Genomic DNA, 23,856 nt, shown 5'->3' with positions numbered 1-23,856 from the left:
AATTAGAGGATAGGAACGATTATCTGCCAAGCAACATGTCCTCTTTAAACAGAGCCGTGCCCAGCGCTCCTCCAGTTAATCCTACTGGAATGTGTGGTTGAAAGAGAGTTATGGAAGCAGTGTTGGACGTTTGATTAAAGTGATGCTGTTAACGATGCAGATCAGAGCTGCAGGACATGTAATGTAGAGCGAGGCCTCCAGAGAACAATGCATCATTTGACTTGGGAGGAAGTTATTCAGTGGTTTTAGTTCCTGAAGTCACAGGACTGAACATCTAAAGATATTCTACAGTATTCACTGCTGGGTTCTGTCTTACACACAACTTTCATTCATTGACTAATGGACACACACACATGGTAGAGATTATCTAATCAGAATGTATACTCCTTTAATGACAAAATAATTACCTTTGCCAAACAACCTTAGTTGTTATAAAGCTATTTGAATGTTTTGTTTGTGTTTGAGATCACAGAAGTAAGGAAAACATTCATATATTATGTTGATGTATTGTGTATTTGTATTAGATCTACTAATATTCTTTAACGCACTAAATTATTTGGCTTCCCTGAAAATGTCTGACGTGCTCACCGACTACAATCCAGTCAGCTCTCTAATTCGAGTGTCTAGTAACTGTTACTTTTCCAACCAATCCTTTTGTTAATGGATAGTTTCATTCTTTTTACAAGTCAATGGTTTGCAGACGTTTTCATACAGAGGGTGAACATATGTCACAGTAGAACACATGTCACAGTAGAGGTACACAATACAGTTATTAAACCTGAAAATGAGCATAGTACAGTACATAGAATACACATACAAATGTAGGAGCAATGGGTTGTCTTTATTAGTTAGTTCATTTCCTAGAAAGGCACTTCAAAGAGGTCACACACTGTATCCAGTGAAAGGTTTTATTTATTTCTACATAACACATGTTTGTCTATGATTAGTCAAGTTTGAACCAAACCTTTTGATCCCGTTTTCTTAATTTCTGGTTTCTTCTTTTACATGACACAAAGCTCACACTCTATTATGAACATGCACATTGATTTGTTTTAAGTGTCTTGGGAAAGAGTTGAGAGAATTTTTGCAAGTGATGAATTAAAACTGTGTTACGGTGAGTGAAGCAAGCAGGACCCAAACGCAGATAACACTGAAAAATCCTTTATTTCAAGGCTAAACGTCAAAACCCAGAACACTCTCCGGTGAACACAATCACATACAAACGACGAACCGACAAAGACAGACAGAAAAACCAGAACTTAAATACACACAAGACTAATCACACAAACAAGACACAGGTGAGGAGGGAGGAGAAAACACAGAGGCACCAGGTGAACACAATCGGGTAATCAGGGAGGGAAAACAGACAGAAAGCAACAGGCAGGAAACGGGGGTGAACAATTTACAAAATAAAACAGGAAACCCAAAGATAGAAAAAGACAAGACAACAACACAGACAGATCGTGACAAACTGTTCAGATATGAACTCATCTCTACGATTTTATCAAGGATTTGGGTAGGGTGGAAATGTGTTGACCATTGGAATAAGCAAACCGCAATCCTGTTCGGAAACAACTCTTAATGAGAAGAGATTTATGGATAATCCATCATAATCATGTCATCCTGAAGAATTCCAGTAATAAAATGTAGAACCGTCATCTGTTTTTTACAATCAAAACCCCTCCCAACAAATATGTTTTTCTTATGACGTCCAAATGCTTCATTTTCTGGAACTGGAGCTGCTTTCTCTTGGCCCGCAGCACTAATGGTTAGCCACCTGCTGAAGAGCCCGCGTCACCAGGCAGCTCGCTCACAGGCCACGGAGGTAGAGATCGGCTGAAGGAGGGAGAGACAGTCTCTTGGATCATTTGTTTATCATCCACTGTGGGTGTAGTCCACATGCATGTTCTGTGTGTGAGTCACATCAAAGTCAGCAGGACAGCTTTTCCCCTGAGCTCCACCGCACTAACACAGCATGATTTACAGACATGTTGCTGGGTCACAACTGTGGGGAACCCCATATTCTGCACACAGCATACACACACAGATGTATGAACAACCCCTGAATCAAAGGCAGACTCAGGGTGGGCTGAGTGATGTGTTTGATACGATGCGTGGCTGCGGGTGGTCAACCAGGATGGTGAAACCAGTCCTGGACTGTGTGATCCATTAATAAGAACCAGTCTCGCTGCACCAAAGTGAAACTGGTTTACACTGTCTTCAGTTACATGAAAGGATCTACCCACAATCACTTTAACCCCAGACCAAGAATTTCAATCTGCCATAGGGACTACACACAGCATGTAGTATGTTGTGCCTAGAGGCTACTGCTTTCATCAATGTCACATTATTTAGTTTAAACAGTGTCATAACAATGTAACATGCTTTATTATACAGTCCCCAATGTTACCTTAATTAGCACATATCAAGGGAAGGTAACCCAGTGGCAAGGTGCTTAAATACGAACATAAACTTAAATCTGACTTTAAGATATAGAGTTGCTACAAACACCGGATAAAGCTTGTGATTTACATCATCAGTCTTTTTTTTTTAAATGTTCTAATGTGTTTCTCAGTCTTATGGTAGGTGCTTTGTATTTTGGCCTCTGTGTTTGAAATGTGATACTAGATGTAAATAAACCTTTGGTGCGTAATCTTGCCTAGTGGCTTACTGACTTCACTCAGAGAGCGTGCATTGCATACAAAGTAAGGTTATTCACTTTAAGAGAAAAAAAGGATAATGGGACAGATTCAACCTTGGGGAGCATCTATTATGAGTATGACTATCATCAGAGGAATCATTAAAAAGAGCGTCCCCGAGACATCATCACTATCACCAATACTTCCCTTTCTACTCATCAAACAGCTACTGAGAAACATTAGCATTTAGAGTTGTGTTTGTGTCAAACTTGTGAGTGTCCGTCCCATCTTCTTCACCTTTTTAGTTTAGTTTCTACAAACTCTCTTTATATCTGGCAGGTTGCAAACTGTGTCCATTACTGGTGCTGGGAAGGAAGCATACAATGGGTTTATCAGAGCTTGCAAGGCATTTAAACCAAAACAAAGGATCTGCAAGATCCTAAAATGCTTAGTAGAAGATTATTGTCTGTGGGTTTGTCATTATTACCACATTTCCACTGCATGGTACTGTACAGCTCTTTTTGTTTTCCATCAACAAAAGTTGTGGATAGCATCTGTTACCTAGTACTTTTTAGTTTGTGATTGATCTGAGAGAATATTCACCAGTTCAACAGATAAACTGCACAAACCGGCCATTTTTTTTATAACCAATATTTCACTTAGCAACCTGTTTGGATACAAATGAGTTTAGTATGTGAATAGTTGAAGACATAGCAGTTTCATCATGTGTAGCAACACCAATCAACTGATCCCAACTACACTTAAGGTGTGCTTTATAATCCTAACCCTAACCATAAACTCCAGCCCATAACCAATTGATCCATTTCTATACTGATAAGAGCAACTTTTACAAACATTCAAAGTCCATACATTTGTACTTATTATGCAAACAATTGTTCACTCTCTGTAGTCTAAATCCAGTTGAAGACCACTCTTGAACTATATTTATTCTTCTAAGATAAGATGGACTTTTATGAATCCCTTGTGGGGAAATTGTTTCTCTGCATTTGACATTTTAGTGTGCTGCCATTTTGAACGGCGCCCGGGGAGCAGTGTAGGGAACGGTGCCTTGCTCAGGGACACCTCGGTAGCACTTGGTCTTGCCGGGACTTGAACTGGTGATCTTCCAGTTGCCAAGCCAACTCCCTGTTGACTTCGCCACCACCGCCGCCTAGCACTAAACATTCAGCCATGTCAGTCAAAGATGGAGACTGTGGTGCCTGGCAGATGACAACCTGTGTCACATGACTATTATTCCAATGGGTAAGACCTTTTCCAGTTATGATTCACCTGCAAGTAATGTCAGAGTTATCCAGTCAGGTGTCCAGGGCGTCAATCTGCCATGAAATGACCTTAAAGGTCTCCTATTATACTGTTTTTCATCAATATATTATAGGTCTCAGATACATACAAAACATGTCTCTGAAGTGTTTGGCTCCAAACACCAAACAGATCATTGCAGCATTACCCATAATCCCCTCTGTTTCAGCCCTGTATCAAAAGTGCTGATTCTCTGTCTGTTACTTTAGATGAAAAATAAGGAGCCCCTCCCCACGCCCCTCTGACAGATATTTGGTTAAAAAAACACAATGGTGCTCTAGGAGGAGATTCAGGTGATAAGGGCGGGGGGGGGGGGGGGGGGGGGGGGGGGGGTTACCTTGGTTGGTGATTGGTTAATGGTTACACAAGCCAAAAAATCGTTATGACATCATAAAGTGGCCAAAATATGATCAGCTCATTTTCAGACAGATTTTTATATAAATGGATCAGAACAAAAAGTGAGAGAATCTTTTTTCCTGAAACTTTCAGAATAGGCGCTTTCACACCGGAGTACTTTTCCCAGGAATAGTTCCGATAGTTCCTGGGATTTTGCATTCACACCAAAAAGATCTGGAACTAGAACTTTTTTTTGCAAACCTTTTCACCCTTTTTTAATCCCTGCTAGAGAGCAGGTACTTTCATGGGAGAAAAAGGTTCCCATTTCTGATTGGCTGGGCGAATTGCAAACCCCGCCCCGTAAAACTCGGAAAAGTTTTGTGAAGCCGCCATTGTATTTGCTGGCATTAGCATTATTAGCATTAGCATTAGCCCAGCGCACCAACGGAGAGAGACTAACTTATGGCAACATAAAAAAAAACATGGGAGCGGTGGAGATGAGGAGGTGTCGACATTCTGGCGATTTACTCGGAAGCCAGTCCCCAACTCCGGGGACTTCGGGTGGCAGTATACGCCGTGAAGTTGTTTGCTGCCTGCCAGTAAACCCAAAGCAGAAGAAGAAGAAGTGACGTCAGCGGCTTAATTTGCCTAATCCTTCCTCAGGGACTTATGAACGCGATCTGCTAACAAAACTAGTTCCGGGAACTAAAGAGTTCCGATTAACTAAGTACTGGGAACTAAGTACGGCAAAGTACTTGGTTTGAAAGCGCCTAATCTCTTTGCACAGAGGGAACACATGTTTATGTATAAAAGACATAAAAAAGTAGATTTTGCATAATAGGTCCCCTTTAAGCTTTTCTCAAACAGATTGCAAATCAACAGTGATATTATTTTGCAGATGGTTTGGTTTTTTAAACTCTGAAACCCAGCAATGGTTGTGTCGTCAGAGCATTAACGATGCAAAAAGTAGTCGTCAAAATGTGATTACCATGTGAAGGCAGGGTGATGATAGCATGTCAGGACATAAAATAATCCCGCGGTTACTCTTTCCAACTGTGAGAGCCAAGAAAACAATCACAGGTCTTGGCCTGGGTTGTTCTTGAATGTCTGTAAAGTATAGTTGTGAAGAAACTGAGCCTGCTTCCTCTCCTTTTTTTCGATGACCCCATTTTTGACACTAATTGGTGACGTCCTAAAAGCCCTTTGTTAGCCCACAGTGTTGAAATAAGTAACAAAGCATCAGTACCATATTCACACTGCCATCCAAAATGGAGTCAGCGAACCTTTAGTAAAGCACCAGAAGCCTTGCTGTCTGAAACATTCACATCACCTTGTCTCCATCGGGATACTTTATCATCTGTAACTTAGATTCCTGTCACATCTCATCTTCTATGGGTTCTTTGGACATCTCCACATTAATCAGCCCCAAAGCATCAACATGTAACTTGTGGACCTCCAGGGTTTCATCAGTATTCAACATTTTAAGTGTCTCCTCTTTTGCTGCTTGAATGCATTAAAGTGATGCATTTGTTTGAAATGCTGAAGACCATCCAAACCAGCCTCTTTGGTTCACTTTCAGCCACTTTCACCATTTGTGGACTTTTTCAGCTGTTTAATCAGTGAAGGGAAACAAAATCCAGATGGGCATCTCCGCCGTTTATGGGATAAATTAAAATGTTTCCCGAGGCATTGTATTTGTTGTACTTGGTTATTTGAACACAATCTTGAACGAATCCCACAGAATGCATAATTCAGATATTCATAGTGGCAAGTTTTGATTATCAGGAAAGTGTGGGACTGCACAACTGTTTTCGTCAAGCAGGTAACTAATCCTGAGAGAAATGAATGAGTTCTTCAAAAACATATTTATGCGAAAAGCAACTGTCTGTAATGGCTTTCAAGTTAAATCACGTTGCACTCGGGTGACAAGGGTGGCTAAAAAGGTATCACCTCTAAGCATCTACAGTTACATCAGACAAGTCCAATACTTCCTCCCACTCCCCAGTTCAGTTGGTTGTCCATTGTCTCCAACAAAAGAACTTGACACTTTGAATTGAAGCATGTGATGGATAGCTTTTGAGGTCAGAAGCCTTTACCGGTATACTGATTTCATCCCAGCCCAGCCGAGCTTCCAGCCTTGAATAGATTACACTTGTGTGAAGACTAAAGCATTATAAGCTGAGATTCATGGCCATTGTGGGAAAGATGGTTGGGTGACCGTCTGCCTATGTCCTCACATTTATAAGATGTATTTTGTGTTTGATTTACATAAAATGTGGTTTATATTTGTGCATTATATTCCCATTTTCAGGAGGATGGGAGTCATAAGGTTAATGCACTGATGCGATTAAATAAAATCTGAAATAGGACTTAGTACATACAGTAGAGAGCTAAAGAAAAGGGATTAAATCAGCAACAAGAATTATCTCCAGTGTGTCCCTGTCCTAAATGCATTTTTTCTTTTTCGAAATCATAGGCTTTACCTGCGTGAAACTGAAAGAGTTCATTGTACCAGCACATAACCAACATGAATATAACTTATCCTGATACAAGACTCAAACAAAGGACTCTCTATAATACTTATATCACTAACTTTATCACCATTGGCATTCCTTGCATAATGAGGGAAGCCTTTCCCACAGAGGGAAAACAATGGTTATCAGATAGTTTTTTTAAAAAAATGCTATGTTATTCGGGAATGCTGGTTAAATGGACCCTGGACCGCATCTTGCTTATTTAAATGTCCCATTGGTCAGGACATCATTCTGGACTAAATAATGAGGCGTTTTGCTTTTGAGGTGGCCTTAGTGGGATATTTAAGATTTTACAGTTATAATCACTACAGGTAACAATTTCCTAAACACAAATCCATTCTTGTGATAACGTAAAATGATCCACGTTACCTACAAACTCTCTTTAAAGCAGCCCCACTCTGACTTTTTCCGTTTCCTATACGCGAGGCTGCTGGGCGCAGCATCGCAGTAAAAAGGGTCAAGCGCCCAGTTAAAATACACAGTGTATAATTTTATAGCCTTTTCCCAACGGGGTTCCTGGTGCCGGTGTCGAGACGACAATGTGCAAGCAGCAGTGCCGCGCACAGATCAGTTTCATTCTTTGTCAGTTGTCAATAGGGGCGGAGGAAGCAAACTCATTAGATCCTATAAAAAGAAAGTATCCGAGATCATAAAACACCCGGCTGCAGGACTAAGTGCTCACTCACAGCCAGACGGAGACAGGGGAGGAAACCTCTTGTCAAGTTTCTCTCTGACCCTCAGAGCATCAGCATTTTCACAGATCCGCTTCTTCATTGTTTCCCTCCTACACTGGGCTCTCAGATAACTGTGTCGATGGCAGTCATTCTTCTGAATAACTGATTTTCATCATCATCACCACTCTCTGTATTGCGTAACGCATGGACACTGACAGTGCGCACACTTGTCATTTAGAAATTAAGATTATTCAAATCCTTTTTTTCTCTTTTTAGTATATTTACGTTCTTTTTCAAGGATGCTCGTCCTAACTTGGAATAGATGCTGTGTTGTGGTGTTTCTCGTCGCTTCACTGAAGACGGGGACATCCCAGGTATCAGAGGCGCGTCCAAAGGCGAACTTAATCAAGCCAGCTCTGTCGGAAGAGTCACCTACACCGGCTACAAACCGCACTGCTCACATCGGGATCACCAAGAAACACAACGTCCTTGCACAGGTACATTTCATTATTTCATTATCTGAGGATGTATGGATGGATATGCCAGCAGTACATTTACGCACAGCCTTCATTTGGTTAACATGATTAGCAGCAGTGGAATAATTAATACTAGTGGTAATAATAACGTCTAAAAAGTAGTGTTAACTTATTATAATAAGCATAACAAGAAAGAAGAACAGTTTCCCCCTTTGTAAATCACAATATTAGTATGCCGTGGATATAGAGAAGTGCATACTTGTGCGAATCCTCTTCAAAACTGTCGTTATGATGGATCTTGAGGTGTGTAAGCAAAGTAGCCCTATATATGCCTTAAAAGAGCTTTCTCACGTGTGAATCGTTATTGGAAATTGCAGGGATTGGACCCCTCATAAACCCTAATTGCCTTTCAGACCTGACGCCACAGTCGCACTTCAACAGTAAATCATCAATGCCAGCAGAAATGTGAGAAAAAGTTAACACTTAGGGTAATTTTCTGTCTGGGTCTTAGTGTCATTAAAGTGGTCCAGACGCTTGCTGGGATTATGAGATTCTTACTGTGGGGCCTCTGAGGGATACTCTTACCAACCACTTAATACCCACTCAAAGTTATCAATTCCTGCTGTTTCAACAAAGTGCCATATTACTGTAGTTTGACAGCAAACGTGGGATCAAAAAATATTAAAGATTTGGCACGCTTTATTCTGGCAAAAGTAACAAGTTGTGAACATTATGAGTGACTTTTATCAAGTGAGGAATTAGAGCTGTACATGTATTGCTTGGCCGGAAAAGCAAAGTTCTCCAAGGCACCAAATCTTTCCAATAAGTGGATATTTTTGATGATTTTTTTGGAGAGGTGAACTTATACTAATGTGGAAAAGAAACATGACACATCAGTCAAACAAAAAACTGACAAATGCCAAGTGGTCTTCATCTCCTAGATAGATAACCACTAACTTTACATTTTAATTAAACATCAGAGTATCTTTTTGAGCAGCAGATGGCACTGCCACATCTCCATCAAGTCTCTCAGCACACTGAAACAGCTGATTACTCTTCTCCTTATGCATTTTTCCTGCCTGATGGTCTCACCCTCTAACTCATGTTGACATGTGGTCGTTGAACTGTCTGTTGTATCACTTGCAGTGGTGATAGTGTTGGGTATCTGTGAAGCGCGTAGTGCTGAGAGCAGCGCTCTGACATCCAGCTCAGGCAGCAGAAATTATGGAAAAGCCACTTTCTCTCCTCTGTGGAGATCCAACCTCAAGCAAACCCTGCCAGACCTCAATTTGAACGCCTGCTTATATCTTTACCATTGCAATAATGTGGAGCGGTTTGGAAAAGTGGACTGAGGGGAACCGATATATGTGTGCAGAGACCACCACACTGTTACAAAATGTCATGGTGCAGTGTGTCCAAATGAAGATGGCAAATAGCATTTATGGCAGGAGAGGGTAGATATGTATTTGTGTGTGTGTGTGTGTGTGTGTGTGTGTGTGTGTGTGTGTGTGTGTGTGTGTGTGTGTGTGTGTGTGTGTGTGTGTGTGTGTGTGTGTGTGTGTGTGTGTGTGTGTGGGTGTAGGTGTGGGTGTGGGTGTGTGTGTGTGTGTGTGTGTGTGTTCTGTATGCCAAGAGGTTTTCCAGAGTTGTAAAGTAACAGCCGCAGCTCAGCCTTGGCCAGATATGCGGCTTGACGCTGGCAGGCAAACTGCACTGACCTTCTGCATCTCATCATATTCAGTGGCCATTTATGAGCCAAATAAATCAATGATAACAAGTCTGCTCTCTTCATGAGGCTGTAATAGCATAGTGAGGCATATATTTAGTCTAGGAGTGATCACAGGGAGTATATAACTGCAATTATTCTACCTTAGATTTTTTAATTATAAGAAATGCACTGAGCAGGTTGCACAGCACCAAACGGCTCATCACTGAGACGCTTTCTCTCTGAAGTGGTTCACAGAAGGCACCCTAAAATATGTTTCAACTTCGTCTGATTTTGTGAAGTGATTACTGCTGATTAAGGCTTGGGTGTAAGTTTGGAAAATGGGCATGCATCAACTCAAATGTCTCCTCTGGCATTTGCATTATGAGGAAACCTCAGAGTTGATATCTACGATTTATGGTCGATGGATGCTGTTTGTTTACAAATGTTGTAAGAAATAGTTGTCAGTTTACTAAACCTTGGGAGAAATTACAGTGGTTTCCAGATTTTACCTATGCCAGTTGGCCAGTTTTGTGAGTGATCATCTCAATATATGACCCTTTTTTCAGTCTGCCGTCAAACACAAATATATAACCTTTTCACACCATGTAAGGCAGCTCTTTCTCTGACAGTAATTACAAGAAATCTCTCCAAGAATCGCCCTCAGTGGCTCATGTTTAAATGTGGCAAGTTATCGAGGAATGAGTCCAGCCACCCTGTGGAGAGGAGCCGCTGAAGCAGGAAACAAGGGTGTAATTTGTGTTTTTAGTCATCAAATTAGAGCCGCTTCTCAAAGCTGTCGGTTGTTTGACAGCTTAATGTGCTTTTATTTCCTGTTGCTGCTGACAGCTTTGGGCGATAAGGCTTACATTAATCACACACTAACCAGGGTCGGGGTTTGGCTTTCCCTCGGCGTGGTTCAGTTTGGGCAAATTGCTTTCCAGTTGTCCGACCCTTTTCACATCATCCTGTCTCGAGTGAAACCGACAAAACCGAAATGTACGCCTATAAGACCTTGACAGCCGCCGCTCGTGGGTGGCACTGTTGGATCCTTGGAAGAGAACCAACAGAAACGGATAGCACAGGCTAGGACCTCTGAACCCACAGGGGAACCGACAGCGTGGCGGAATTCATGCGGTAGTCAACTAGTTGCTTTATTTAATTCAACACAGAGATGACTTTAATAAGCTATCTCTGTTGCCTGTAAACGTAGAGCCTCGTCCTTTCCCTTTCTCTCAGCCCTGCCTGCCCCCTAACCCCAAATGTATGTTTGGTGATCCTAATGAGCTGAGAAAAGAGGTGTGAGTGCTTGTTAGCGCTCGGCTCCGTTTGTGCTTCAGTCCCTGTGGCCTTTGCAGTCTGTGGGTCCCTCGGGTGCTGTGAGGGCCATGCACTGGAGCCATTAGGGGTCTCATGTGGAAACTCACTTCATTGAAATTGGACCTGTTAATGAGAGAGGCGACCTGTGCACCTCTCATTCCACAGGATTACACCTTTTAGAGCAGCCCACTTGCTAGAATAGCATACAGAGCTTTTCCCCTTTCCTTTGATATTCTTTGAAGAGCGCAGTCATGTACGCTGGCTGTGTGCCTTTTTTTTGTGTGTATACTTAACTTAAGGAAAGCCTAGTTTTTGGAGAGTTTGGATTCTAGCACTCAAAGGGACATGCCCATAAACACATGTGTTTTGAGTGATGAAAGACGCCAAGCTGCGTTTGAAGACACGGTTTGTACGAGTGACTTGTGTGCAGCCATCCCTATGTTATCTGATACTGCCTGTCTGTGCTTTCAGGGCATATGAAGTTTGTTTATCCAGTGACATCGTTTATTTGACTCTGTAAGGCCCCTGCCAGTCATTAACACCATTCACTGTTTCAGGTTAGTGTCTGAATTCTGAAGGTCAAGGGCAAGCATGAGCTCAACGTTTGGATGTGTGCTGAGTGTCTGATCCTTTTTTTACTTTGGATTTGTTGTAGTTTGTTCTTTAATGTTTTTGGTTAGACATAAACAATGCAAGACACTAATTATGAACTGCTGTTATTGTTAAGGCAGTAGCCCATCATATACAAACAGTAAAGGGACTGTATGGAAATGATTATGGTGCTAAGGGGTTCAGAAAAGAGGATAGCCTATGTACTTTTCTCTCAAAAGAAAGTCTTAACTTGCTGTTTCTTAGTTAAACATGCACTTTCCTGTATGGTTGTAAATCCTTGCGAAGAAAATACTGTTTATGAGGCGACAATGTCCTGGCTCAAATGTGGTTAGAGGACTTTCATTGTCATGGTTAAACAAAGTTAAACAATGTACCAATTAACTTTAAGTTATATTTCTTCTGCCTTTTTTGTTTGGACCATGTTGCAATTTCTTTATGAGTCTGTAGAAGAGTTCAAAGAAAACCACTCCTCTTGGAAAGGGCCTTGTTGTGTTTTTGTACAAAGTGAAACATTATCCGAACCCCTTCACCATCTCTGCATTTTAAACCCTCAAACTCCACAGCAGAGGCAATACTTAGTGTTATTTCTATGCATTACACTTCCACATCATTATATCAGCACTTTGGAATGACTCCACAAAGGTAAATAAGGGACCCAAAGACCAGTGGTAAGGGTTCAAAGCCCTGTATATCCGGCAGTAAATCCCTTGTAGATTGTTGCTCCTGCACATTCAAAGTTCCTCTTCAAAGCCGCAGCGCTTCACCAGCACGAGGGCCGGGGGCTTCCTCTGTCTGTCTCTGCCTTTATCGTCCCACCAGCATACCAAGAGAGGCTGCAGAGTATACCGTTTTCATCCCACTTCCTGCGCAGGATCCAGGGCTGTGCTTTTATGTGCGAGGGCTGTTGAAGGGAAAATAAGGGAGCAACAGAAAAAAAGATGTGAGATAAATGAGATGCATCCAAATGGAGCTTCATCCCTCAGAAGATGCGAATGAGACGTTTTAAAACATGACAAGATAAGGCGAGATTATCAGCTGCGATTTGAGGGTCAGTCTTGTATCGTTGGGATTCAAAGGGCTGTGTCTTCCAGTTTGAGCCGTGATGGAAAAGGTGATTGACTGTGTTTCTTCTTCTGCTTCTGCCCTTAACATATGCACTGCAATCAATCCAAGCAGCTGGCCAAAAAGACAGAGGAGCCGGAGGGGGTATGAAGTACTTCTGCATGTTCTCGGGCCCATTTGTCTTCATATTTAGATAGCAGCACATTTTTCATGTCACGGAAAAAAACTCCCACTGCAGTTTTTTGAACTTGAGACCATATTTTGAGCATATTTGTGATCACCACAACAGTACGTGGTGATGTACATGTTCCTCTTAATGAGCAGTTGACACAAAAACAAGCAGTTGACACAATAACAGGCTGATGAGGTGGAAAATGTGCTCATGACATTAGAATAAGAAGGAACTTAGATTTTTCTCTGAGTGGAGTAAAGTCCATCTGCTGAGAAATACCTTGAAATGTGGTTAAAAGCTTTCAAAAGTACACCTTGAGTTTGCTTTCTTGCTAATAGTCGGATTAGAAGATCAATACAGTGCTTGTGTCTGTGTGTTAGAAACAGAGCTAGAGCCAGGGGGCGAATAGCTTAACTTAGCATAAAGAGCTCCTCGAAATCTTACTAGTTGAATTTAAAACCTGTACTGATTTTAACTCGTTTTCTTATGGTGCAAAAAAAATGATATTAAGCAACCAGTCATGCCAACATTAATTACACTGTAATCTGAGTTTTTTTTATTTGAACTGTATTGTCATACTATATCTTAGATATTTTATTCAAGTGTATTTGAAGTGTACTAAGTATTATGTTCGTAACCTGTATTTAAATCAGGCTTTATCATTATTTGAGTGACCGAGATCATGTAAGTGTATTTCAAGAGTACTATGTATTCATTTATTGAGCTGTACTTAAATCAGGTTTTAAAATATGACTGATAGAGATCATGCAATGTTATTATTTGTTTATTGATTGTTATGAACCTGTCTGAGGACCACAGATGGAAATTAGCTATTAGCTATAATCTGGCATATCTCTTCTCTTTGCTGAGATTAATTTGTTTGTATGCTTGGTCCTTCTATAAATAAATACATAATAATAATAATAATTAAGACCTTATTTATATTGTTGGTTTAATTTCTAAGCCCAAAGTCTGTTTAAAAAAAATAGAAAGGTTTGGTTTTAGATGGAGCTGTAACTTTATTGCGCAGGAACATTGAGAACAATCGGTATCAAGATTCTTAACCGACTTTCTAAAAGAAAGCCAAAGGCACACTACTCCTGTAATTAATAATATTGTTCATTTTGGATTTCTTTTTGTGAAGGAGCGCTTATGTTAGGGCTTCTCAGTGAATTCATGTTGCACACAAATAAAGTTATAGGGAGGGAGCTTTAAAAAAGGAATAGTGAAATTGCTGGATTCTATACTCTTCCCATAATGCAGCTTGATGGCGTCCATACAGTATTTGTTCCTACCTGCCTTGCCAACAACCATTTATTTCAAACCCCCGGATTAATCGTTATAGCCGAAAGCCAAGACAACCCTAATTACATCAATAGTTATTTTCCTCCACAGAAGACAATGCATTTGTTGAATAGTTCTCCCCATGACGTGTAAACTGGTCTTCATGATCGGAGGAGCGTCCCTTTGAAACAAATCCTTTGAATGTTCTGAGAACTGCTCTGAACACAGTAGTAATCAAGAAATATTTAGAATCCATCAAACACCAGGGCTTTGTTACTTTCATCAACACATTAAGCATCTGCATTGTGGCAATCTGTCATAATGATGGATGAGGATTCAGTTTAATATTCCTGCTCATTCTTCTACGTCTGTATCATTGCCTCCATGTGTTTCCAGCCTGAGAAAGTCTGCATGGCATTCGTCCAACAACTCTAATCTTGTTCACTTTCTGAAGCATGTTGAGAAATTCTAATGTGCTGAAATATTGATTTTGTTGATAGAACATGTGGCGTACAGTCATTATTGTTGTTTTGGGCACGGCAGCCCCTCTCCGCTAACCGTCATAAACCCAAAAGGAGTTTCCTTTTTATTGTGGCTGAAATTATAATTTATAATCTTTCTTGTTCATTCTCATGTTTATTGTTCCATGTTTGTCAGTGGTAAGTAAGCCACATTAAATCAGATCTGTCAGTAAGTACCAGCTACATTGGGATGTGGTGCTGGTTGTGGTGTGCCAGCCAAACATGTTGTTCTAATGTCGGTCTACACGGGATATTATTTATTTACACAGCCACAATGTAATCCTGTCAATTTTCACTGATCTGCATGTTTGAATAGTTGTCCATCCATTGCAAAAACAAATCCCTATCGTAGAAAGCAAATGGTTTAAAATTCTAAGAGGCTTTGCAGCAATTGGAAAAACCCAGTGACCTGCCTGAGCGGCTTTGTGTCTCGCCCATGTGGACTTGAACCTGAGTTTGGGTGTTTTCTTGTAGCTCTTGAGGAATTCAGTGCGGATTTGTGACATTTCTTGCAAAACTAATTTACAACAAACACTATTGTTCCTTCTCCAAAACGAACGGGGGCAGTTCTTGCATGTGTGTGGAATTCCAGTAAAGCTTCCCATGCACGCGCTTACTATGGAAAAAATGAGCTTGGCCTTAATTGTACTTCTCGCTGCTGGTGACAGTGGTTGTTTTTGCTAAAGTGGTCATTTCACTGCACTTACGGTAAAGACTTAAAAGTTATTCGTGTGTCCAGCTGGACAACAGAATGTCCCAACCTCTCAGAAAGACATACTAGAGCAAAAACAAAGCCAGATTGACTATGAAGGAGTATGATTAGCTGCAGTAATTGCCCCTCAATTATGTCTGTAGACTCATTAACCCTCTGAACACTTTGAGAGAAATTGAGAGAAACTGAAGTGGTTTGGAAATTGTAATAGCGCTATTGTCTGGGACCTGAAACAAATGACCACTTTACATGACTCTAAGTGCAGACATGTTAATCCCTACAACATGCCGTCCTCTCAAATTGAATGCAAAGGGACCACAGCCTGTAGTCAGTTTATCCAAAGCAAACAATCAACATATTTTCTTACTCATCCTCAATAGTATTTAGAGAGTTATTAGTTCATCTTCCAAGTTTTCAGATCTCTGCATGCTGCTGAGACTTCTGTCACCACCTCATGGTAAATGGCATTTGGTTCAGATGTCAAAAACATGTTCAAAAGGACACTCGTAAAATCTAACATCACTGTCTAAAAGAAGAGACGGCATAGAAACCTTAAACACAAAGTCACTCACAGTAACTTGAATGACATCTTGAAGGTTTCCCTTAGTAAAGAATATAACAATCTTCTCTTGAAACAGTCAATGCAATTCACAAAAAGTGCACATAAATGCAATTAAAATACCGTTGGATATTATCTGATTGTCTGCCTCCTTGATCAAATTCTATCTGGTAAAAGTAAGATGTGGACTTTTCCTACATGATGACTTGAATTTAAGTTGAGTTTTTTCCCAAGCTCCTGTTTTTGGTCTCTTTAAAGACTTCTAACTCAAGCATAACATGAGTTTTATTTGGCTTGTTAACAGCTACAATTTAACTTTTGCGACCTGAGGTGCACGGTGTAACTGTGGTGCTTGGAATGGAATTAGAAGGAATGTTACTGTGTTAGGTCTGGGAAAGTCGCAGTTTACAGAGTTGTGCATGACCAACAAAATACACAATGTGCCTGCTCTGTAACCACGGTTCCCTCTGCATCACAGCACTCTGATAATCTGGTAGACATTTTGTAATCATTGCAAATCAGAGATCACACACGACCAACACATAACATGCCACATCTAATCAAATACATTTAGGGGGATAAAACACATGGGTTTGCCAATCAGATGATCTAATGCCCAATAAAAGGGGACATCTTTACGACATTAGATGTTGAACAGCCCTTTTTTACACTCATGCACAGCCACATGTTGTTTTATGACTTGGAGGAAAGTTTATCAATGTCAAATATCAAAGGCAACACCTTTTATATCATATATAAAGCACATTTTGAAATAGACGTGCTCATGCTTGCTAAAATAAAACAAAACTTAACTTCACATTGTGACATGCACTTGTTTAATATATTCTGAAAATATGGATGATTCCACTGCCACCACATTGTCACACTTTGCACTTATTCACTTAAATCTCAAAGCTGTTAATTGTTTTTTGAAACCACAGACATTTTCAACTTTGAACACACCTTTGTTAAGGTAAATGTATGCTTATAAAAGTCAGGATCTTTCTTGAACGATGTCAATTCATGAAGTAAATGCATCTTTTCCTCAGCAGGTGTACCCATGCAGCAACGATAAGGAGTGCAGCGTGGGGAGCTACTGCCACAGCCCTCAGCAGTCTCCCCCCCGCTGCCTCAACTGCCGCAGGAGGAAGAAGCGCTGCCATCGAGACGCCATGTGCTGTCCTGGGAACCGCTGCAGTAACTGTACGTACCTCACACACACACACACACACACACACACACACACACACACACACACACACACACACACACACACACACACACATTTTCAAAGCATATCAGGTTGGGTTATGTTGTGACTGCAGGGTACGAGTCAGACATTTGATTTCTTATGCAGATATTCTGGAAAAAGTGACTGCTTCCAAAAGACTGAATCAAAGACATTTAAATAATGTTGAACACATGCTTTCAGACAGAAACAAGAAGTGTAGTTGAATTGATGACCAGAGGTTAGGAATCATTGGTCTCATTTATGAAGAAAGTGTTTGTGCAGAACCTCTAGGAAATGGTTGTTTGTTTTAAAGTGACATATCTGTCCAAACATTTGCAGTCAATCCCCTTGAAAAGCCACATTTAGCAATCCCTAACCCACACTATTTTACCATACTACCATATCGATTTGACTTTAACCTTGTTGGCCATTAGGTTGAATAATATTCTATGTAGTGTCTTGACAAAGAAAGCAGGGTTGCTATCGCTTTCTGTGATGTTTGATCCCTTATTTTTCTGTCTGCAGTTATTTGTGTGCCTATCTCCGAGAGCGTTCTCTCACCTCACATCTCAGCTTTAGACGAGCATAACAAACTCTCCACCAAAGACCAGAGCTGGAGGAAGAATGGAAATCCGCACACTAAGCACTCTCTCAAAGGTGAGGTTTATGTTTAAAACATGTCCACTGGAAACCTTTCCCTCTCCAAACACTGGCCCGTTTGTTTTCTCTCTCAGCTTTTCTGCTGTTGAATCTTTTTGTTGTTCACTGTCTGCATGTCCAACAGAGTTCATGGTTGACGCCAATCCACAAACTATGTTGATAATTACAGCTCGGCTCATGTGTCAGTGTCTGTGAGCGTAGAGCGCAGCGTGGGGAGTCGAGCAGTAACCACAATGCGAGAGCTGTTTCTGCACCTACACTTTCATTGACAGCACACAAGTGAAAACCACAGAATGCAGGTTTGGCATGATTATAGCTAATAACTCCCTGAGCCCCCTGCTTAGCGTTCATGTCACCATTTAAGTTATTGTAAAGGGCCCATCCATAAAGCAATAGGTTTAATGAGACACTTAAATTACTCAACTCTAAATGCACCCTCAAGACAGCAGGCTGCGATGCTAAAAGCAATGTGAAAATTGCAGCACTACTTAAAGTTGCTATAAATGAGCGCATTTACTTTTATCAGGCTTGACTCACTGTGCCTGTACTTATAACATTATAGTGGAATTATACAAGCTGTTGTTTAAGAGAAATTCAGTGGTGTTAAAGCAATGAACAACAGTCAGGTTTAGCAGTCCCTCACGCTGATGATTCAAACGTTATATTTAGATAACTAATCAACCGTATGGATTGAGTGGTTTGTGGATTGATGCTTTTGACTGGAGGGGATATTGATTTGCAACTGCATGACTAAATTACACTATTCATAAGAGCAATGGTAACATCCAGCCTAGCCCAGAATATGATATGTAAACCAGATGGGACAATATGGTAAGTACATAGAATACATTTAAATGTCCACACATAATGCAATCTGAATAAAAATGTATGGAATCTTTATGGACAGCTTGTCAAACAATAATCATACATTTCCTGTGCTTTATAATCTCAATCACTATACAGCCAAACTCCAAGACGCTGGGCGATTTCACAAAGTTCTTTCCTGTCTCTGATTAAGCATTTGTTTAACGTTAATGTCAACGTGTCAACAGTTAGTAGATCTTTTGTTTGCTGGTTCTCCGCTGATCAGTGCTGTTTACTGTCTTCCTCTGTTAGGACACGAGGGCGACCCTTGCCTGCGTTCCTCCGACTGCTCGGAGGGCTACTGCTGCGCCCGCCATTTCTGGACCAAAATCTGCAAGCCGGTGCTGAGGCAGGGGGAGGTCTGCACCAAGCAGAGGAAGAAAGGCTCTCACGGCCTGGAGATCTTCCAGCGCTGCGACTGTGCCAAGGGCCTTTCCTGCAAGGTGTGGAAAGACGCCACCTCATCATCCAAGTCCAGGCTCCACATGTGCCAGAAGATCTGAAGCGGGGGGGGGGGGGGGGGGGCAGCTGCTGTCGGCGTAGAGTGCTCTGTCTCCATCTGCCAGAGAAAGTTTCTTAAAGGACGGGTTGTGGCGGTATTGAAAAGGAGAAAAAGACAGAGACTAACAAGAGACAGAACAAACTGTGTGGGTTTAAGCTCGCTGTTCGGCAAGCAGGGAGTGAATGGGATTTGCTTTAATGTGTCTGCTGCGAGCGCTCCATCCCTGCACCCATATACACACACACACACACACACACACACACACACACACGCACACACACACACACACACACACACACACACACACACACACACACACACACACACACACACTCACTCAGCATGGGTTTGTGATCAATGAGCTCATGTTGTTGTTGCACACAAATACATATATTTTTTTACACTCGGGACATTCAGGGAGCCACAAAGTTAGCCAGTAGCTGTGATAGGTGAGGACCTTTTTTTAGATGGAGGCCTCAGGGGTAGCAGTCTTTCATTAAACTTCCACTTGTATAAATAAGACAGAAAAACAATTAACAGACAAGCCATATTTTTTACTGCACAGTAAATGCTTTACCGGCCTCCAAAGATCTGATGTGTGATGTCCTGTGTCTCAATGCTGGATCCGACATCATTTGTTATCTGTTTAGTCAGAATTTCAATATCTTGTTTGTTTTTGAGTCTTGCAGAATTTAGCTATTTATATGCAGGACATTTAAAAACAGTAACAAAGTCCAGACCCACGAAATACCAGTCATATCATATGAGGAACTAATTGCATACACTCTTCACTTCAGAGCTTGACTTGTGTAACAGCATACGGAGACTTCAATGCCACGCATGATGCTCTTAAACCAAAGAATGAAAGAATAGTTACTTCAGAGTGATGAGTTTCATCTGGGGTATTAGCCCCTCGGCCCATTTTTAGCCGCAAGAAGAGAGATAAAGTATTGTGTCCGTCGTGGAAACCTTGTTTGATCTGTCAGATGCAGCTGCAATCTATTGTGATAGAAACTGTGTGGGTTTGCACTGAGGCAGTGTCAGTGTTCCTGATACCAAACCAGAGAATGGCTCTGCTCTTTCAATCACACAACAGGACTCAAGGATACCATGGAAGTGCAATTTTTTCCATTTACAATGCCAACAGGAGAGGAGTCGTGAGAAGATGATTAGACTTAAAACACGCTCCGTAAACCCAATGCTTTTTTAAATATATTGCAGATTGAATCAACATCAACACACAGCCCTGTTGTTTTTCCAAATATGATAGCACGCTTCTTTCTCATGAAGTAAGCTGCAGTTTTGTTGTTATGAAGGTTAAGCAATGCCCCCCCCCAAAGCACAACTTCCTTAAACAACCACTTGATAGCTACACAGTCAACATAATATCACATTTGCCTCTTTTTAGAGCATCAACTACACATATTTTGTAACCATTTAAAATACCAATAAGCTCTTATATTGTAAATAGATTGGAAACAATGACCATGTATTTAAGAATCAATGTATATCATGTACATATTATAAAAATATGAATCTTAAATGTTGCAGCAAAATGATCTAGGTGAGAAGAGTAATGAGGGATGAAATAGGAGCAGACTCAAAGTGATGTAGTTCAAATGATAAACGCTGTGTGTATAGACACAGGCGAAAGGCATAGATAGCTTTGATATTACAGACTGAATGCATCAAAAGGATGTTTCCAAAAAGAGAGACAAGCACATGAATTTCCAAAACAGTTTGTGTAAATGGTGTGTACTGTAAATGGTGTCAAGATTTATATCCCGCTAAATATTGTTTGTGTCTATACTGATTTGTTTTGTGTATTTACGTATTTGTGTATGATGAATGAATAAAAGAATGTATTTTGTATCATTGGTTACACAGGACTGGTTATTACTCATTTTTATGTTTGGGTTTTTATAATAAAAGACAGGAGGTAGAACAAAGGCAACATGAAAAACGCTTATTACAAAAGGTAGAAACATGAAATGCAATCTATTTAAAATGTCAAAAAGAACACTGGCTTATCTCAGACATGCAGAACGTCATATAGCAATTTTCTATTTTTTTTTTTTACTTTACCCTTCATTAAAGGTGGGGTAGGTAAGTTTCAGAAACCGGCTCGAGTGCACTAAAATTTGAAAGTACACAGCCGAAAAGAATCCGCCCCTTCCTTCAGACTTCCTTACAGAGCACCTCCTCCAACACACATGGACACGCCCAATTACGGCACGCCCAATGAGGGCACGAGATACATTTGTGCGTGCACGAGATGGAAGGCTGACAGACAGGGCGGCAACGGCTAAACGGATTGGTTGTGCTTTTTACAGTATTACGGCTTCCACAGATGACTTTTTTTAATGGATTTTTAGTCAAAGCACTTCAGATATTCATTGCTATCGGGATGTTAAGAGCATTCCATGGAATATAACAAAAAGTGTATCTCGAGCCGGTTTCTGAAACGTACCTACCCCACCTTTAAATGACATGAACAGTGAAAGCTCGTAACACTTGGTTTCCAATCTTAAAGCGGCCCCTGAAGTTTTCTTGCAAACAGTTATTTTCAGATTCAGTTTTAAACACAACTTTTCAAGGGGTCTAAATAATGTTCTGGATGCACATACATTCTCAGAAAACAGCTTACATCAATGTAGAAAACAACAACAAACCGTCTTATTAAGAACGGAAAGGTTGTAGCTACTTCTCCTGGACTATGTTGGGTTGACGTGAGAAACAAACCCAAAACTGTCATCGGATTTGGTTTCAGAATTGCGAAATAAAAACAGCAGAACCTTCCAGTTAAAAAGGTAAGATGGTTGCAACTTGTTCATACATGAAGTTGTATTTGTTTTAAACCCTTTCAATGAGAGTAAGCCAGCTAAGAAAATATGGCTAAACCTCCAGGCTAATGAAAGTAAATGTTTCCCTAAATAATAGAAAGCTATCATATTTCATTACAATCATAAACCATACAAGTAGCTCACATGCTTAAGCAGGTTTAAATCTAGCTGGAGCTCTTCATCAGTGAGATGATACACTACCATGTCACCTGACTTCATCCGAGCTGAATAATGATCATTCAAAACATATTCTTGAGGCATATTGATCCCTAAAAGGTTCAAGGGTTACTTAAACCACCAAACCAACTGTGTCTGCATTTTTCACCAGTACAAATAAGACTTCCTAAACCCATTATCGCCTGATGTATTGCAGATGTGATCTAAAGACAATATGCTTTGATATGCTCAATGTACAGTGAAATACGCAGGCTATGTTTGGTAAGGTAGAGACCACTTTTCTTATTTTGTCCTACATTGAATATGATCAAATATACATATTGTAATGGCGTCTTTGAATGTGATCACTGTCCTCACCACTTCAGATGATGTGGCAACATGTGCTGAAAGCTCTCACAGAGGACACTTTGATGTCAAAAAGTCACAATTTTAAGAATATTATTTGACAACGTTACATAGTCCTGTTTCGACAGAGGGACATATTTTTCCCATCATCTTTTACAAAAGACACACCATTTGCAAAAACATCAAATGAAGCAGCATTATGGGCTGCTTTTGTCTCCACAGTATGTCTCGTTATGATCTAATTGAGTTCAACATAAGTTTCATTTGATGCCCTGTGGATTTCTCCTTTTATATTTGAGCTTAACTTCTCATGCTCCTTTATTTAAATGTAACATTTGAAAAAAAAGAATGGATTTGATTTGTTCTTTTTCTAAGTCCTCTGTAAATGAATAAATATAAACAAGACAATTGGCCTATTGTTAATATATAATATGAATATGTTCTTTCTTATTTTACAAGAATTTTGTCTCTCTGGGTTTGAAGTATTTTTTCCCCCGTCAGTGCTCTGTAAATTATTTAATATTACAAACTCCATTTTCCTTCTATCAAAAGTTGTGCTGGGTTTGATTTGTTTCTCTCTGTAAGTACTTTGTAAATTATTTTTAAAAAAATGTTTCCAAGTCATTAGCTTATTCAACAGACTATGTGGAAAACTCTAGGGGAGTGACCTCGTATGCAGATGTGTTCACCAGATGTTCAATATTTGTATTTCAAAAAGGGTTTGTCCTGAAGGTAAACCCATCACAACCATTATCTTCTTATGTTCCTCTTTGTCTTCACCTCAACAATTCAACAGAACTTTCTTTGCTTTGACGGCTATTTTATTACCTTTTCTCAATTTAAAGTGGTGAGACTCCATAAATCATTTTCTCACTTTCCTTGACAGAGAGCTGCAGTAATTATTCAGCACCAAACTCAGTGCTTTCAATGCAGAAAGTGTCCAGTCATTTTTTACTCACATGTGCTTTTGGTTTAAAGTAATGACTATTCTCTATCTTTGTTTGGATATGGTTTCTATTTGCTGAAATATTGGATGCTTTTCTTTTATCTCCTCAGACATTGAAAAGGGTACATTCAGGGTGAGTGGAGGCTCCAGGTCTCCATGGAAAGAAGATGCAGAAAGAAAGCACCGCTCCAGGCCACCCACAGGCTCTGGAGCCTCCACAGAAAAAACCTGCTAATGAGAGAGTGACTGTCACTGGCTCGGCACTTTCCAGCGCGTGTCAGCAGAAAATACAAATGAGGGCGGGCGTCCACAGACAGGTCTGACTGCTCGTGAAGTTGCCAGCTAAATAAATATGCTAAATG

The 23,856-nt window shown here is 40.5% G+C and overlaps 1 protein-coding gene across 2 annotated transcripts; it reads left to right on the top strand.

Moving 5' to 3' along the window:
* The first annotated feature begins 7,528 nt into the window (after nt 1-7,528).
* On the top strand, nt 7,529-19,185 carry dkk2 (dickkopf WNT signaling pathway inhibitor 2). 2 transcript variants are annotated; one of them, XM_034230187.1, is made up of 4 exons: nt 7,529-8,000; nt 16,979-17,129; nt 17,683-17,814; nt 18,934-19,185. In XM_034230187.1, exons 1-4 carry the CDS (start codon nt 7,803-7,805, stop codon nt 19,182-19,184), a joined length of 732 nt encoding a protein of 243 aa, XP_034086078.1. In that variant the 5' UTR covers nt 7,529-7,802; the 3' UTR covers nt 19,185. The 2 variants fall into 2 exon arrangements, with proteins under 2 accessions (XP_034086078.1, XP_034086077.1); XM_034230186.1 differs by having other exon boundaries at nt 16,976-17,129.
* The last annotated feature ends 4,671 nt before the right edge of the window (nt 19,186-23,856 follow it).

Source organism: Gymnodraco acuticeps, unplaced genomic scaffold (genome assembly GCF_902827175.1).
Source record: "Gymnodraco acuticeps unplaced genomic scaffold, fGymAcu1.1, whole genome shotgun sequence".
Classification (NCBI taxonomy): Eukaryota; Metazoa; Chordata; class Actinopteri; order Perciformes; family Bathydraconidae; genus Gymnodraco; species Gymnodraco acuticeps.
The sequence above is the reverse complement of the archived record's forward strand: the minus strand, read 5'-3'. Positions and strand labels throughout refer to the sequence as shown.

Excerpts from the sequence above, each read along its gene's own strand:
- dkk2 (XM_034230186.1), top strand. The coding sequence starts at position 7,803 with ATGCTCGTCCTAACTTGGAATAGATGCTGTGTTGTGGTGTTTCTCGTC. Across the intron at positions 17,130-17,682 it reads TGGGAACCGCTGCAGTAACT|TTATTTGTGTGCCTATCTCC; the intron begins GTACGTACCTCA and ends TTCTGTCTGCAG. Across the intron at positions 17,815-18,933 it reads CACTAAGCACTCTCTCAAAG|GACACGAGGGCGACCCTTGC; the intron begins GTGAGGTTTATG and ends TTCCTCTGTTAG.